At 32.8% G+C, this 18887-nt stretch overlaps 1 protein-coding gene across 3 annotated transcripts; it reads right to left on the bottom strand.

Annotated features, from left to right (window-relative positions):
• Positions 1-568: 568 nt before the first annotated feature.
• Positions 569-18632, bottom strand: LOC105427915 (uncharacterized). 3 transcript variants are annotated; one of them, XM_011639908.3, is made up of 12 exons: positions 18172-18632; positions 15659-15803; positions 15464-15588; positions 14786-14912; positions 6742-6919; positions 4463-4580; positions 4073-4332; positions 3410-3697; positions 3081-3311; positions 2679-2819; positions 2031-2115; positions 569-1873 (listed from the first exon to the last, which is right to left on the bottom strand). In XM_011639908.3, the coding sequence occupies exons 3-12, from the start codon at positions 15568-15570 to the stop codon at positions 1870-1872; spliced, it is 1539 nt and encodes a 512-aa protein (XP_011638210.2). In that variant the 5' UTR covers positions 15571-15588; positions 15659-15803; positions 18172-18632; the 3' UTR covers positions 569-1869. The 3 variants fall into 3 exon arrangements, with proteins under 3 accessions (XP_011638210.2, XP_011638209.2, XP_088938542.1); XM_011639907.3 differs by having other exon boundaries at positions 569-2115; positions 18172-18631; XM_089082416.1 differs by lacking the exons at positions 15659-15803; positions 18172-18632 and having other exon boundaries at positions 569-2115; positions 15447-15587.
• Between the last annotated feature and the right edge of the window lie 255 nt (positions 18633-18887).

Here is an 18887-nt window from a genome sequence, read left to right as displayed (position 1 = left end):
TTTGAGCTTAACATTATTATAAGAAGATATTCTTCATATAACGGGGATTATAAAAATTACAAGCTTTTATAAGATTTTCTTAGAATTTAATGAAAAAAATTGAATAATGAAAATGAAAAAGTGAACATTTTTAAAATTATATTTCAGTTATGCATATTAAAATATTACATTAGCTGTAAAAAAGGATATATATTAGATATATATTAAGGATACATATTAAGAATTAAGAGATATATTTATTCATTTGTTTTATCTGAATGGGGTTATCTGAAAAAAATTTTATTATGAGTTTTATGATAAATATATTGTTTTAATTAAAGAGAAAATGTTTTTTAAGTTTCTAAAATAAAGTGATAGAATTGTTTTTTGTTTTAATGTAGGCATTACATTAAATTTTATGCAAAATTTATACGTTTTTTGGTATATGTAGTTTATAAATTTTGCTTTACATATTTAACAATTTATCTTTGCGCAATTTGTTTGATATCATTTGGGAGTATATATATATATATATATGAGCAAATCGGGATGATAATAACACAGGAATATATGTTAAATAAACGATAAGTGCACGATATTTGTTTATTTAACTAACGATAAGCTAATGCTGACTGCAAATAACATTTCCTTGAAACGAGTGCAAATACTCTGTGTCGGACTTAAACGATATATCAAATTATCGCGTGACATAGAAACGGAAAGTTTTCTTCTCTTCCATGGAAAACACAAGAGAAAGAAGTGCTAAAGATGATAATATAACTTATTATTTTTCTCAATTCCTAGTTTATAAATATATTGCTACATAAGATTACATTTTAATATAATATTTAAAAGAAACTTACGCAATTTAATATTTTAATATTTTAATATATTATATAATATTTTAATATTTACTTTATATAACTTTAATTTATTTAATATTTACTTAATATAACTTTAATTTACTATAGATAATTATTTATATTTTTTATTATAATTATTTGCAAAAATTGTTGCACATCTAAAAAATAATATTAACACTATATTTCCTTAGAACGTATATTATGTTTACATTAAATAACATTAAATAACATTTAAATTCTTTGGTTTTATTTTCAATACAGAAAAATAATTGTATTTAAATAAGTGTATTTTCTCTTCCTAATTTGTGTCATTGATTACATTATCATTTATATATATCATTACTGATATACTCGGAAATTTATCATTGTATTATCGCAGGATATTTCACGCCTAGAAAAAAATATTTTGCAGGATGTGATTAAAACTGATTAAAGAATTCGTAGTAACGCGATAACGAATAAAAGAAAAAAATCGTTCGTATTGTTGATTGAAATAAATAAATGATAGATTTATTTGCGCAACGGTAATATCGATATCGATAAATTACATCAATACTGAACGAGACTGCCCGATTTATACCAGGCAATTTATTATTTTCATATCTATTTATCTGCAAATAGATAGCTCCGCCCTCGCAGACTATACAAATGTTTAATATCACTTGGATAATGACAGTCGTTGTATTTTATCCTGCTCGTTACACGGAACACTATTATTTCGCGCTTTTCACCTAATTGCGCATTCACGCGCAATCATAGTCGGGTGTGTAGTCGCCCTCAATTTGACGTCATCCCGTTTAAACTATGAAATAGTTGATTCAGAAGGAGTTATACGCTCCACTGATTAAATTCTACCGTCGGTCACTGACAGTACGGTGCTAAAACTACTTGCTTCTCCGCTTGTGCCACTCTATTACAGTCACGTTCAGCCTTGCACGTTCAATGGCTATGCGTAAGGTCGAAAACCAGTTTTTGCGCATTTTTCGTCGATCGATCGACTTATCATCGATCCACAACATGTCACGTTTCACCTAAAAATGCGTCAAGGTTATTTTAGAATGATGACGTATTATTAACTAGAGGACTGAAGTGGGTGAATATTGAGAAACATGTCTCAGATCCTTGATCACAGATCACAGATCCTTGCGATTAGACAATGGAGTGGTTTGCAAAGGTATTTCGTCGTACAAGTGTTCCGTGTTATGGTCCATATTTGTCTGCAGACGTATCAGAGTTGGTGATGGTCGATCATAATGACTATCTTGTAACAAATCTGCAATTTAAAAAAATCTATTAATATCTATTTGATATATTTGATATATCAAAAATAATATAAATATTAAATAAATAAATAAATATATATAATAAAAAAAAAAATATATATATATATATATACAGTTTATTAAAGCAATTTAATAATTTTTTACGGAAATAAAATTATTTCCGTTATACAAATTGTTTTTACTGCACGGAAGGAACGATTTTGCTGAAGTATTTAAACATTTGATTAAATATAAATTTGAAAATAATTTTTTTGGGACATTAAAAAATTATGTAGGATACTTTAAACATGACAACAGTACATAGATTTTTAATATCCCAATGCTTAATTCAAACATCGTTTTATATAATTACTTCAGTGGCCTAACAAAATTATTTTCAAATATATCTGTAGCAAAATTTTGGATATTTCAGTGAAACTCCTTTTCATATGTCACTAGCTACTATAGGCAGATTTTTTTATTAACTTTTTCTGTACAATTATTACAATATTATAATTTTATTATTGTTATGTCTCGTGGATACGATAAATTTATTAGAAGAACCAAAACTTACCGCGAAAATTTCCAGAAATTCGCAGACCGATCGTAGCAGCCCCGTTAGCATAAGTATTCAATGACTCAATGCCATCGACCGTGAATATCGTTTCCGGTTCAGTATTAATGGCGAATACCGGATTCGCGCGGATCGGGGATGCTGAAATCAGAAAGAAACCGATGGATATAATACAAACGCGATGATTTCATCACGATGGTTGATTACCGATCGTACAAAGGGCTCGATATCGCACGATCAACAAGATAGCTTTCTCGTTGGCTATGACGGTCAAGACTATCGTCAAGATGATTACTTGATTAGATCGGGAGCATCGGGGTCAAGGACACGTGGATTTCACTGACAATCCAGAAAAGAGTACTGCTGTTAGACAGGTGAAGACGTATAAATCTCGATGCTTACGGGGCAAAGTGGCGTTCACCACCGTGGACGTCCTTCCGCCGTTTACGTTCTCGCATTCTTGGCTCTTGGTCTTCTCGTCGTCGTAGATGGCGAGGCGAATGGTTTCGAATAATTTCGAACGCATATGTAGAACCATAATCACTGCGAGCGAGGTCAAACCAAGCGAGACGATCGCAGCGACGACAATCAGAGCGATGTCCAACGGGATCGGCGTTGGTGTCTGAATGTCATCTGTTGCGGTCAACAGAAATACTTGTCAAGTCAAATGATATATGGAGATAAGACAAAGACTTTTCTACGCATTTCCGAAGTATATCTCGGGATAGTACCTTTGTGAACGGTTTTCACGTAGTCAACATTTGGCATGCCGACGTCTTCATTGCTTTTTACGTGTCTGAGAAGAGCATCCTTCGTCGCAAACTTTTGCTTATCCTTCTCGATATCTTTTTTACGTTCGGGAACTGATACCAAGACGATGACAGGCCGCGCAGTGGTGGAAGAATCCTTTATTTGTGTCTCGTTTGTCGTTGCCTCCTGAGGAGGAGCCGCGATCGAAGCTGTTACCGGACTCGTCGTTTCTGGTATGTAATTTCGTTCTTCCCAATTGTCACTAATATCTGCAGTTAAAATCAAACATTACATAATTTTTAATTTTGTAATTAATTAATTTCTAATTATTTAATTACATTATATAAAATAAGACAGATCTATGACTATCACTATTACTCTATTATTGCGAGAATAAAAAAAAAGTCGCGTATTAATGACGATGTGACTGCTGATAAATTATATTTGCTCTCTTCATAACGCGAAAGTATAGCGAGCTTTCCCTAACGTTGGACTTAACTAATTGACAACTTTTTCCCGAGACATCCTTCCAATCGAGACGTCTCTAACGAACTTTCGAAAGTGCGAAGATACATTTCTACATCTTTCGGCAAACAGTTGCGCGACCCGAGCAAACATTTTCTTTGATAAGCGTATCGTTTCACCTTCCGTTTGACGTTCGATGGTCTCACGTGGCACGGAGACAACCTCAGGACGCTTCGTATTACTAATTCTGGGCATTTGCGGTAGACGGTCGGTAGTAGAGCTCTGCAAATAAGCGGGCGACATTTGCTCGATCGAAGAGGCGTCGTCGTCGGTACGGCATCTTCCGGTTACGGCATCGCAGCTATTATCCCGGTTTTGACATATGCATTCGTTTGCACAATCCGGGCCCCATTGGCCGATCGCGCAATGCTCCTCGCATCTACAAAAGGAAGAGCGTTATTTTCACAGTATCACTCGGCTTGACGTGCCAAGCAAATATTTTGCCTCCTCAAGTTTATTTATCGTTTGATAAATATTAGTTGCACGATATTTTTTTCTTAAACACTCACCGAGATCCTCGCAGCCCTGGAGAACATTGGCAAGTGCCGTTTACAGGATCGCAGAAGTTAGTTTCACCGCAATCGCACGTCTTTGTACATTGCGAACCCCAGAGTCCTAATGGACACGCTGCAAAATAGGATCAATACATGAATAAAACGTTTTAATGTAACACCAAAAATTTTTGCTGAAGTATCTAAAAGTTTAACTAGATATAGATCTAAAAATAACTTTGTTGAGCCAAAATAATGTAAATAATGTAAATAAATGTTAAAATAATTAAGAAATCGGTTATTAGCATATAAAAAATTTTTGCAGTATTATTATTATTATTATGTTTAAGCGACATATTTTGATAACTCAAAATTATTTTCATTTCTATGTATATCTGATCAAATTTTTAGTTACTTTAGCAAAACCATCCCATGTACACTGAAGAAATTTAATACTTTAATACTCTGCATTATGCAATCTCCTAAAAGAAGTTTTTGCTTCAAATTATAATATGAATTATTTCATGGATAGTTGACAGTCAAGATGAAAAAATGATGCAATTTCCATGTAAATACGGACAATTAAACGTTTCGTAAGTGCAGGCAAGCGAAATTAATAAGTCTTTATGAGTTGGATGTAGATTATATCTGCGAAATGTTTAAGACAAACGATTGTCATACATCGCGAATGTCTCTTATAAAGCATTGACATCTCGATTGCATTATGCGAACGTCGGACGCGTGTATCTGATCGACTGTACACCGCCCACGACCTTCTCGAACGCTCGCGGGAAAGTAGCGGCTTCGTAACTTCCGGGCTTCCGCAACTTTCGAAGCGTTCCCCGATCGTATTGACGCAACAGTTGCGTGCAATCCACGATTTTTGCTCATTTGACAACGAGAAGTCGAGAATCTAGAATTTGCAATTTATCACCAATTTTATCACGAGAATACTATAACGCGGGATCGCCAAAAAATACAAGAAAATTCGAAGATCTTGATTTGGGTGCCGCAAAGAATCTCAGCTGAATTAATAGGCATTAATAATAAGTCTAAATATTAAATTATGAGAAAAGAATTATGATGTAAAAATAATAAAAATGCAAATATATTTTAAGCTTCTCTCTTGCTCGATGGTCAAATACCCGACAAATAATTAGCATTAAATTAGTAATTCGAATTTTTTTTTATAGCTTTTAGATTGTTGTTGTTTTGCAGCAACTATGATTATGACACTTCGTAGCGGCACGTGTGGGCTAACATTGATTTCAACGAGATGTGTTGTACGAACATGAGAAATCTCACTCATTATTATGATTCGCGTGGAAGTACTATCTGCTGGAAAACAGTCATTTCACACGCACGTTCTCGTGGTCGTAGAAGGTCGGTCCGTTTCGTGGAGCGTGAAATTTCTCGTTGCGTTTTGCTGCTACCCGTTTCGGATTTATTCGCTCTCAATCTCATTTCACAATCGTCTGGCGACGCATCGCTTATTTTCTTAATCCCAAATCCTACTTTCGAGCGGCGGTCATTGCGAAATTAGCACGAGAATTATACAGATCTATTAATTATACAGACCTTCGAAGCTTTCCGATGTTTAATTCAATCGATTTCGCATGTATATTCAGTGCTATTTATTGCCTCAGTTTAAATATACTTTTCTAAATGTCATAGCGATTTATCAGCCTAATTAGTACTGCAAACATTTTGTTCGATTCGCTAAACAGAAGATGTTGCAAGCTGAGAATTCCTAGCCAAGGAATTCGTTTCAATGATCTTCTAAAAGCTTCTTTTGTTGTTTTTTTTTTTTTTTTTAAATAACATCTCTAGAAGTCGATCTGATATTTGTGTTGACAGTGATATTACAGACAAAATTGATATTACCTTAAATAATTGTAATTAGAATTTACATACTCGCTAGATTATCGATCGATTATGTTAATTTAAAGCTTGAAATAAAAAATAAAATTAAAATAAAAAATAATCTTTAAATCATATTATATTAAATAAAAATATCAAAATATTTACAAATATAATAAAAAAATATTGTAATTTCTTCGTTAAAATGTAATTTTTCTAAAATATCTTACTTAAAAAACTAAAAAAATCAGTAACATACATCAAATTCACGAAAGACATAAAACGTTTTAGGTATTTTATAATTATAAGTCGTGAAATTTACGAGTTTACATGACTAATGAGAATCTATATAAGTAAGATAGAAATATATTAATAAATCTTAGAGGCGAAGCGAAACAAACATTACTTAATGATTGCTAATTTTATTCTTAACTCACCATTGGCGCAATCATCTCCTTGATATCCAGGATCGCATTGGCATTCGTTCGGTGCGACGCACACACCTGCCACACATTTTTCGCAAAGCGGCAAACACCTGGCATCCACTTCCGCATCGTCGGGAATCATTTTGTATCCTTCGCAGCATGCCTCTACAGTCCTCGATTTTTCTTCCGTCTGCAATACATATTTTACAATATGCATATATTATACGTTTCGATTTTAATAGATCTGTCTAAATATCTATCATGTCAAAGGAACACTTTTGATTTTAGGCACTTGCAATTTCAAAACATTCAAGATCTCGATAAGCACTATTAAGTTTCTGATCTTATTTCAATGTAATGATTGGATAATTTAAAGGCTTAACATTTACATTGTCAGCTTTAAAATAAATACAGTATTGGAGAAAGAAGAGATGACGACATATCGTTCTGCTGTTTGTCTGATGTTTTTCTTCGCTTTGAGAGAACGATTTCACTGACTTCAAGAATTCCGGAGATAAGACGATCGTTATATCATTCTAAAGCATGAGATTTCAATCATTGACGAGAGTAAAAGTGGGAACGGCTCGCGCGGAATGTAGAGAGGGCACATGATGGTAGACGAAGAGGGTCCACGATGATGAACAGAAAGCTAGGAAGAAACAAGATGAGGAAGACACGCGTGCGTAAACGAGTTCCTCTTCGCGGCATTGAATTGATCGATTAAACTTGTCCAAATAATACATAAAGATAAAAATATGATAATAAACAGAAACAAAATATACTGATTTGTGAAAACTGAGAAAATAATGATTAATTTAATTTTGATTACTTTTTATTAAGAAATTAATTTATTTATTTTTTATTTATAATTTGAAACTTTATCATCATATTATATATGCTTTACTATTAATATATTTTTCATAAATTTAATTTTAATTTTAACAGATTTCTAATAATCAATTATTTTCTAATGTGCTATTATATAATTTTTTTTGAGAAAAGGAAATTATTAAAGTTCTTATCAAATAAAAATAAATTCTCTTCGAAGAAGTAATCTGTTATAAGAAGAAAACTTTTACCTATAAAATAACATTATATCGAAAATATCTTTTTTTTTTCTATGCAACATTATTTCTTATCATCGTTCATCATTGATTCTGTAATTGCATTATATGAATTTCATCTTAAATATTGCAACATGCTATACGATCGTGTTGTTCGACATTTCTGTACCCCTTTACTTGATTATGGAGGAAGCGTCGTTCACAAAATGTGCGGCGCAGATTATTATGCAGATTTCACACGTTCCAATTTTTCAACTGGACAGTTGACACGCCATCAGGAAGATAACGACTTCATAACACACCTTTACGAACAAGGTCTCTGATACATAAACTGAATTATATGTAAATTGATTGATGTCGTGAAATTTGAACACTCTCTTCCACTTTCACTGTAATACTCATGAAGATTTTGCTATTTTGATATGTATCTTGTGCATACTCGTATGATGTTACAAACTGTATTCTTACTCTTTTAATTCAACTTATTTTTCGAAGCTGATTATATTAAAAATACGTAAAATGCATATTTAAATTACATAATAAATCATTAATCTTATACATAATTGAAAATTATAAAGTTGACAAGTTATCATTAATTTTTAAAAATATAAACAGGTAACAAAATATTTTTTAATTATTTTACCAGAAATTAAAATCTAATATTAAAAATTTAAATTTTTATACTAAATTTAAAAATGTTGCGAATAGAATTGATGTTGAACCATTTCTTATTCAATTATAAAATAGTGACTGAGACGACAATGCGTTTTTATTTATACCATACCATAATTTAATATTTAACATTGAATAGATCGATAATTTCTATATATTCATAAAATCTCAGCTGTGAACTTATTAAGTTAATTGATGAACATGTTTCGTGTCTCGTCATAAATCATTTGGAATTGTAAGATCTTTACGACAAGCTACCAGATGCATTGGAAACTGACGTCAAAGTTTTTTTTGTTCCCACTAAACGCCGTAACTGACATGATTAATTCCCAGAGCAAACCTTTCGCTTGCGTAATAAGACTCTCTTTCACAAAGAAGAAAGATAAGTTATTGATTACAATATTGCAACTATAACCGTGTAATGGGCTATATTATATTGTATGTCCGTTTTGATTAACTTCATAGACTTCAAAAATCTGATGCCCGATTATTTGATCCAAATGATTTTGTTTTCTGAAGAATAAATATAAATTTATAATTACAATGCGTTTTAAAGAATGCATCAATTATTATACAATATTATTACGTGAAATTTTTAGGTATTTTTATAATTTTATAAAAACATATACTTTGATTATATAATCATTTTAAATCAGCAAGCAGATACAATTAAAATTAATAACAATAATGTAAAATACAGGCAATATTCGATAATATCTAAAAATTAATAATGTTTTTTTATAAACATGTTTCGACTATCCTCAATTAATATTACAAAATATCTCGAAAAAGTTAAACTCGATAATGTAATATATCCTGATGTGTATCTATATCTAGTGCGTAAAAGTTTCTCTCTCTCTCTCTCTTTCTCTCTCGTCTAATGTTTATGTGTTATTACTCAAAAGTTGTGCAATTCAGACGTTTTCTAACATAGTAGAAAACGCCAAATGACCTCGACTTGTCCAGCGGTAATTTTCGCTCATTACAATATTATCTTGCTCGTCTTTTTTGTTGAACATTCCTCTTTTTTTTTTTTTAATTCAATCATCGGGTGACATTGCAATTACAAATGCCAACTACGTCATACATATTAGCATATCTTGCTAATAGCGATTTTTTAACTTACTAGAACATGCAGGTAGTTATGTAATTTAGTAGCGCGCCCTAGTAAGCTTTTCATATTATACATTTTTATATTATTCGTTGATGATGAAGCGACGTACCGTCGTGATGAAAAATAGAAACTTATTCATCCTTGTTTATCTTATTTTTGTCCTTGTTCAAAACCGATTCAAAATTTCATTCGCTACTAACCTCGCCCGCTTTTTACAAATTGTCATTTGTAAATTGATAGTAACTCACGAAATTAGCGCAACAAAAGAACCAATCAGCGGAAAAGCGGCAACAATAAACTTCGAGAAATGCGAGCAACTTAACATCTCCTTTTTTATAAAGGAATTGCACGTAAGCGATTTCTTATCGCCGCATTACTTATATGTGTTACTTATATATGTCTTTAATACATTTTCTTGGGAAGTTAACGACTTCGCTTTTCACACGTTGGTCATTTTATTCACCCATAATTTCCCGCGATTAGTAATTAGCGACTTATTACGTTTTAGCTTCATCTCAGCTTCATTACCGGCTAGTAACTTCAATTTACTCGCCCAAAGCGTCTGGCTCTCCTCTCATTTCTCTCAACGATGGGGATTAAAAAAAAAAGTTTCGCGCGCGATTCTTCGGCGTTGGACCGTCGTGTTTAACGCAACAGTTTTGCGTTATAAGGTTCGCACGTTCATCAGCCTCCAGAAAAACATTTGGTAATTAAGTAACGATGCAAACGGTTACCTTCGCTTCACAACGGCACTTACGCTGAGATTCGCGCCTCTGTTGAGTCGCTTTTACGTGGGCATTGCATTATTAATTGCACGGTTTCTTGCGCAGTCCGCACGCGTATGCATGACAACGGTGTTTCATGCTGACAACAAGCCGAAACCTTCAATCGAGCGACGAGGTGAATTCATAAAGAATGTCCGGTACGCTGAATAAATCTGCATCTTCAATAAATAGTATATTGGCAAAGCTTTGATGAAAGCTATCGCGTGTTTTGTCATTCAATCAGGTTGATAGTAACGATAGTTTAAAAAATTAAAAATTAATTAATAAAGTTAAAAAAAGTTAATAAGTTTTAACTTAGTTAATTTAGTTAATTTAACTTAATTAATTTTAAATAAATTTATTTATAACCAACTAGTTATTTTTAAAACACATAAACTTATTAACTTTTTTCCTAAATTAAAAATTTATTCATGTGGATGAGGAAAAAATTATAAAGAAAAAGACGCATTCCTATATAAGAAAAACAATATTTCTCTGTTGTTTCATATAAATTTAATTCACAAATAAAAAATATTAAATTTGTTTGATAATCCATATTGTAATTGTTTTTGTTATTTAAAATATTTTAATTTTAAATTACGACATTCTAATTTAATATAAATAATATGCTTTATAAAATTAACTTTTAATTTAGTTAATTTAATTTTAACGCAGCTTTTAACTGAGTTAGCCTTTTGTTCATATAACTTTTAACTAATTAAATTAATTTAATAATCTAATAATTTAATTTAATTTAAAAAAATATTAATTTCTGCATTCAACATAAATCATATGACAATGCTTACTTTGCAAAGTAAATATAACAGTACAGTATAATAGTATAATCGCAAGTATAATAATTATAGGTAATTCTATTTATATTAGATTGTAATTGATTAATTAATTGATTGTGATTAATTAAAGCAAATTGTTATAAATTGCAGCAACTATAACGTTTTATTAGTTACATGCCTATTATGTAAATGATTCGTCAGGCATTGAAATTCTTGAATGGATATAAATATTTATATGAATATTCTTTAGTTGAGAGAGATTACCTTTAACTTGTGTTTTTAAAAGAGAAAAAGGTGTTTATTCTTATTTTATTTGATTATATTAAATATAAATTAATGTATGTGACATGATACAAAGCTTTATGATATAAAATAATATTAAAATGTAAAATACACAATAAATATGAAATAGACAATATTTCTTTCTTATTTGAAATAATACATTCACGATTTAATTAATTATATTGTTTATTTTACTTTCAAATTTGCGATTTTGTGTGTGTGTGTGTGTGTGTGTGTGTGTGTGTGTGTGTGTGTGTGTGTGTGTGTGTTTCAATGAATTTCTATGAAAAAACAATTATTTATATATAAAAATTATTTTTTACAAAACAATATATTTTATACAGAGACATATAAATAATAAAATTTCTCTGTCAAGAGAAAAAGACTTTCGAAACAATATGATAATTATAATACTGCACGTGACGTACTCTCGATTTAATGACGAAACATCCTTTTTTCTCGTAGACTGCACGAAGTAAGTTCATTGTCCATATAATAAACGGCATACAGAATGCCTCACGTACATGGCTCACGTATATATATATATATATATATATGTATATTCATGCCAATGCGTGCACCTTATTTGGCATGTGTGATTACATTTCGTATGCGGGCGTTCCGCAGGCTCGGGGAACGCGCCTCGCACGATACATGTTATTTTCCATTTTTAGGCTGATCGTTCCCTTTCGACTTTGATGTAATGTGGCACTCTGGCGCGGCATACCGATTACGAAACGCGCGTTAGCGCAAGCGAGATCATTTCACTTCCGGCCGAGTCCTCGCGGCAACACACACGAATTTTTAAGACCGGCCGAGATTCCAAGAGGCCTTGTTAATCTAATTGGCAGACGAGCGATTTGCGCGACTTACCGTGAAATCCTGCGAGAGAACGTCGGTTTTCCTCGCATATTCTTCGCAAATTAAACGCCAAGTTGCAATGGAGTAGAATGAAGTACGACTGAAGTTTCTAATCACAATCTTTTGAACTCGATATGACCGAATGACACATTAAATTATTACGTTGACACAAAAAGATCGCTGCATATTTAAATAAGCCTCAAGGACTTGTGGCATTTTACATAAAACTTTTTATCTCCGACTGGATTTATGTATGTTTATCTATTTAATTTATGTAGAAATACAGCATTTATTATTCTAAACTTTTGCAATGTTCCCCTTAAAAATCGAGGTTTTGGCCTTTGACATTTTTTTGCTCTTCTCAAGTACATCTTGACTGTAGACATTCAAAAATGACGACGTATTATATATCTCTTTATAATTAACATTATAATTAACGGCTTGTTTAAATATAGAAAATTAAATTCACTGATGTTATATTTTCGATCTTGTCTCCCAGAATTAATTTTATCCGTACGTGTGAGACATGAGATTTTGATCGATAACACGTGATATTTTTTACACATCAATCATCACGTTTGTCGTTCGCTGGAAACTTTGTTTACACGACGCGCATTTCATCGTCGTTAAGCGTCGGCAATTTACTTTTGTACGGCGCAGCGTGTTATCGGGTGCCCCGACGGTGTAAATCGCCGCGAGATTTCACATCGTCTTTATTACGTCCGCGCGCCTCGGTAATTCGTGCCTTAATTGAAGCGATATCGGGGGCCCGACGTCGAGATCTCTTAAATTACGAACATGCCTGGCCTGGTTGAACATCTACTTGCGTTGCGTTATATCGCGTTGCATTGCGTATTTATTAGATACAATCAATCGTGTGCACACGTAATCTCCCGTTTGTCGGCCGCACTACTTATCGCACTGCGTTATTAAACGTGTATTCTTCAGAACGATGATATTATCGAGAGGGATATGATGATTTTTTTTTCCCCTGCCTACGGAGAAATTGTCTTGTTACCTGCGATGCGTCGAGTTAAGCGTTTCGCAAATTGTCGACTTCCGGCATTTCCCCTCTTCTCCCGGAGGGGTACCGCCGCGAAGGTACGGTACAAAGTCGTGCGAGGTCTTTTTCAGCAGCTAATGGCCCGCTTCTGGATTGTTTCGTAATCTCGAGAGATAGGACTGGTTCCTCCTTCTTTCGGCACGATTCGTCAATTCCGCATTTCACGGGACATAATTGCAGCTGCCACCCGTCCTCCCATTCCCCCCCCTCCCCCTCCCCCTTCCCTCTTGTCCGGACTTGCTCTAACGTATACGTGGACAAGTGTTCTTCGTGTACTTCGTGCATTCTTTTTATTTATTTACTTAATCAGACAGTCGCTGTTAATACGGACTTTCCCTGTAATTAGCTCGGGTCGGCGACGGGAGCGACAGAGAAGGAGAAACAGACGGAGAAGAAATGTATCACGTCTGTATCACGAAAGAAGAACGGAGAGTAAGAGGTAAAAGCGGAAGAATAGGCAGGTTCTTTCATCGCATAGTGTGTATGTGGAGTGCTACACGGATTTGCCACATAGGTACCTCGGCCACGTGATAGATATTTCGCCGATAGTTTTCCATTCAGACTGCCTGGGAAACGACACTTTTCCATAACGAGGCGTGGAAATGAGGGTTTACGTAACGTCGTCTTCCGCAACGCAATTCCGCTTGTATTAGAATAAATTACGGATCTATTGTTTCGCGAATGAAACTTTTTCTTTTTGGGCAATTTCACTTTCGAACGTAAGCATTCCGTTGGCGCCAGCTTTCCGTCATCGACTAAGTGAGGATTAAAATTCAGGCTTTAAACTTTAAATTATGAGATTTTTATTAAAACTAGATGAAGCAAGATTATAAATAGTCGCTGATTTTTTGTAGATACTTTCTTGTCTGTTGCTTATAACGCAGTTTTCTATAACCGATTTCGCTTATATCAAAGTCTTTGTAAGATTAATATATTTTCCTTTGAAAAAGCTCGGCTGTTTTCCTTAGAGAAAACTTACGAAACTTATAAATTATCGAGATAGAATCCGCTGATAACGGATACAATAATAAAATTAGCGAGATTGTCTGTGTAGATATTTTTGTATCAAGAAAGGTTTTAGAAGGTTTTTCGACATAAATACATATTTTATTAATAAATTCTCTATTTTTATTCAATTCTTTGATATATTCAGATTATGTCACTAAATTGATTGAAAAAAAATAATAATAAAATAAAATGGTAAAATATACAAACCCATGACATTTTAAAGAATTAATTAAAATTATCTTTTCCGAATTTAAATTTTGGACGAGAAAATTATATGTAAAATAAAAATTATCTTTTATAAATATAACGTACAATTAATGATAAATATTAATAACGTTAATACCTTACCCTAAATTATTAGGTAGAAAAAAATTCGTGAATAGAATTTGTCAATGAAGTTGAATTGTCACAAACTATGAAGGATTTTGACTTACCTTTAGACGATATCGTTGTCGTAGCTCGGTCCACGTCTTGGGACATCTTGGAGGAATTTGTAGGCACCAAGTGAACGAGTTGACTACAACCGGCTCGGTATAAGTCTCGTATGATGTAATCGTATAACTGTAAAGTCGATTAATTAACCACTAATTGATCCAATTCCCTTATCGGGTTACAGCAAGGTATGAGGCGAGGTGTGCATAATAATGATTTGTATTATATATGCTGGCTGCATTGTCAAGGCATTTAGGTGAAGGTCTTTTAAAAAAATATCCAATATATCGAATTAAAAATCGAAATCGCTTAAGCCTGATTTGAATAATCAACAATTTAAATTAAAGAAGCTACTCATAATCTTCGCGCGCGCGCGCGCGCGCGCGTGTGTGTGTGTGTGTGTGTGTCCTAAATTTTTCAATTGCTTTTTTATTATTTATTATGGACAATTTTTTACAGTTAAACAAGTACTTTTTATATTTGGAATAAAAGATGTTTAAAGTTTGTGAAAGTGAGAAAGAAAGTTTTAGTACAGTCTAGTGCAATGATAAAAAAATAAGCATAAAGTCATAATTTTGAACTTTTGATTTATAATTAAATCAAATTTATGAAAATTTATGAAGATAAGTTGTTAAATTATTAAAATGAGCTGTATCTAATTACCGTGTTTTGATACTAACTTCTCTATTCTTGAGCAAATGTGATCTCCGGTCAACGAGTTAGCGAAGAATACAGTTTCAAATGCCACGATTAGGACAAAGATCCACGAAATCTCCAAGAGACTCATTTCAGTAAAATTGCAAAGCTAAAAAATATCTCTCGATTAAACTTTCTAGATAATATAAATATTATAGATCATCTTGGAATGTACTTACTAAAAGGAGAGGAGGATTTTTTAATTCCTAAACACACACGATTTCCTTAGAACAATCCACATTGAAAAGACTCCGGTGGTTGTCGCCGTTGTCTGAGTAAAAGTGACCCTTCCATTTTCCGTTTGTACATCCAACCAGAAATCGGCTAATTAGTTGAAGAAAAGAACTATTATAAGATAGAAAGTATTTCGTGCTTTACTGTTGATAATTTAAGGAAACAGAATTCAGACGTTGTGATAAATGAATTCTTCTCATCAGACGTGTTGTAATATATAGGATCATAAATTATAATAATTTGAATAAAAAAGAACTTTGTGAAATCTCCGATTATATTATCGTGACGCTGTTCGGACAGTCGTACAGGATATGGTCCGAAATATTAGTTGCAAATGAATGCCTGACAAGGGAACGTCCCCTCCGAAAAAGATCTTTGGGAGGAAGTATTAACTGACTCCAATCGTGGTACAGTAAAGTGCGACATTCAATATTGAACATACGTCAAGTGTGAATGTCAAAGCAGACAGTCGCGACAGAGATGTAGAATATTGCATGACAGAATGAAACACTGCCGAAATGAAACGTATCGAAATCGATATTTGCACGTGAAAAAAATCTTTATTTTGAGGAACAAATAAATTTTGTAATAATTTCTGCAACAATTTAATTGCGTATTAATCATATCTGATCTGATAAAGTCAAGTCATTTACTGCATTATTTATTTATTTATTATTTATTGATTTGAGATATTGTTATAATAAATGTATAATATATTGTAAATATATTATGAACAATTTTGTTATGTCAATTATGATTCAACTATAATTTTAAAAATGATCTTTGTATTAAATGATGAGTTATGAAAATGATGCGAAATAAGAATTTCGCAGTTGATTAGAATAGCTGCTACAATACGTTAATTCAATTAACTAATATTAGTACGGACATTTTGAAATTCCACATGTGCTACATAACACAGCGTTTTTATATCTTCTATTACAGCTTTACATGGGGCAGGCAAAAAACCGACGATGTTCATTCAAACGCGTCGACCAGCTGTTCTATTCGTGAGAATTTTATTTCTTCTATCTGAAACTATTGCAACAACCAATTCTCGTAATTTGAAAGAAAGTCTTTTAATTGAGATACATGTTTACTGATATCATTCGTTATATATGCGTGAAAGTTACACGAAAAGAATGGTTTCGTTGAAATACCTAAAAATTAGGCCAAATACAGAGTTGAAAATAATTTTGTTGGACTATCCAAATAATTATGTAGTTTAAGTATAATTATAATAAAAATCTCTTATATTCTTATAATTAGTTCAAATGGTCTGCATAATTATATTTTGATAGTCTAATCAAATTAATATTTGGGAAAAGAAAATAGTTATTACATACAGGTATAATTTATTTAATTATTTTTATAATTCATAAAATTTTTCTCTGTTACAAAAACAATTCTATTTTGACTATCTCGTATATAATTGTAATAAATACTGAAAGAAAAATATATTTTTGTGTTTAATAAATTCCGAGAGTTAACTGGTCTGGATGTTTGAATTTTTCAGCATTTTGTAACTGCCTTCGTATTTTATAATATCTATGCATTTATACATCAGGATTGCCGAAATAAGAAGGGTCCGTGATAAATTTATGCCATAATTTACAAAAAGCATCAATATCTTCAACCGATGCGATCAAAATATAAATTCCAAGGATATCTATTTTTTAGTATTAATTCAGAGGTCGTCAATTTTTTCGTCTACACAAAAGTCTTTGAATATTCTGTTCCGCGGATTTGAACGATTTAAAATTCCTGAAAGCAATTGATGGCAATTGTCACGATTGCACAATTTACAATTATTGAAATACCTAAGCCGAAAACGCACCGAGTCTTATGTAGGACTGTAAAATCAGCAATGAAAATGTAAATACAAATTAGCTCTCAATATTTCAGTTTACATGCGTTTCACCGAGCTCTTTTACGAGCGCTTATGTAATTATAATCAGTATGACCGTGCCAATTAGGCTAAAAAAAAACCTTTCTCATGATAGTTTATGAGGAAAGGATGAAGAAAGTAAAGCAATATGTCTTTACTGCAATCGTTTAATCGTCTCGCAAAGAAGAAAAAAGATATATGTCGTTATGTTATTGCCAGTTTGGTATGTAATTTAAATGCAATCGCTTTCCGTGTCGTTTTTAGTTTGGCGTTATTTTTTTCTTTTTAATAAAACGTGCAAACGTTTCCAATTATTATTGCAGCGATAATAAAATATAATAATACTAGTAATTCGGTTCTAATTTGTGCATTACATAACATTTTCTGCAAAATTTGTCCTTTAAAAATTTATTAAATTTATTTATTAAATTTATTTTATTAAAATTTCTAAAAATTATGTAGATTAAATTTCCAGCTTAAATTTATATGAATATTTCTGAGAAAATTTATTATACACAGAGTATTTTAATAATTCAAATAAAAATATAACTTAATTACTTTTTTACTCACTTTTTTTTCACAGTATGCGTACTGAACTTCGATTTAATCCACGTAGTTCTTTAAATGTTATACCACTTTCACGCTAAATCTTAATTTATCACTCTTCTCATAATCTTTGAAAACACGATAACGCGTTTGGAACAAAAACAACAAGTTAACTTCTTACGATACAAGAAACTTCTGCCTGATGCAAAACGCGGTCGTATTGAGATAAGCGAAACGATGGACCATGTCGTTGCCCTTTATCTCGCGACAACACCAATATCATCTCGCGGCTGCACGCAGCTGTGCACGATTCTACGAGCAGAATTTTTTTTTCTTTATCTGAGGCCGAGCCCTCCGGGCTCCGGGAAATGTCACTGTCGCTTTCACAGAGCGATTCGTAACTGGCTCGTAACGAGCAATTGGCGTAGCCGGTACTCGGAATGCACTTGTGGCACAATGAACTCCGACCCTCTGACAACTCCGACGAACACGACGACTACGACGACGACCACGCTACGGAGGGGAGGTCCGAGGGGAGGGCAAGTCCAGAGGGGCGAACAGTGGGCCCTCGTTCCGAAGTCGGAGGGAGACGGCGCGGTACCATCATGCTGGTACTTCGGTTTGCAAAACGTCGCGGATATCCTTCTTGCGGAGACATTGACATTGCGACCAGCAAAGTGCCATTACGAGTCACCAGCGACGAAGCATGATGATGGGAGATGTGAGATCGACATTGCGTA

Source organism: Pogonomyrmex barbatus, unplaced genomic scaffold (assembly GCF_055798465.1).
Source record: "Pogonomyrmex barbatus isolate J1 unplaced genomic scaffold, ASM5579846v1 scaffold6, whole genome shotgun sequence".
Lineage (NCBI taxonomy): Eukaryota > Metazoa > Arthropoda > Insecta > Hymenoptera > Formicidae > Pogonomyrmex > Pogonomyrmex barbatus.
The sequence above is the reverse complement of the archived record's forward strand: the minus strand, read 5'-3'. Positions and strand labels throughout refer to the sequence as shown.

What these genes read in the sequence shown, in the direction of transcription:
- LOC105427915 (XM_011639907.3), bottom strand. Translation starts at nt 15,570, where the DNA reads ATGAGTCTCTTGGAGATTTCGTGGATCTTTGTCCTAATCGTGGCATTT. An exon ending in GACAACGATATCGTCTAAAG is followed by an intron (nt 6,920 to 14,785) that starts GTAAGTCAAAAT and finishes TATGTATTGCAG; the next exon opens with ACGGAAGAAAAATCGAGGAC. An exon ending in CGTGAAAACCGTTCACAAAG is followed by an intron (nt 3,312 to 3,409) that starts GTACTATCCCGA and finishes TGACCGCAACAG; the next exon opens with ATGACATTCAGACACCAACG.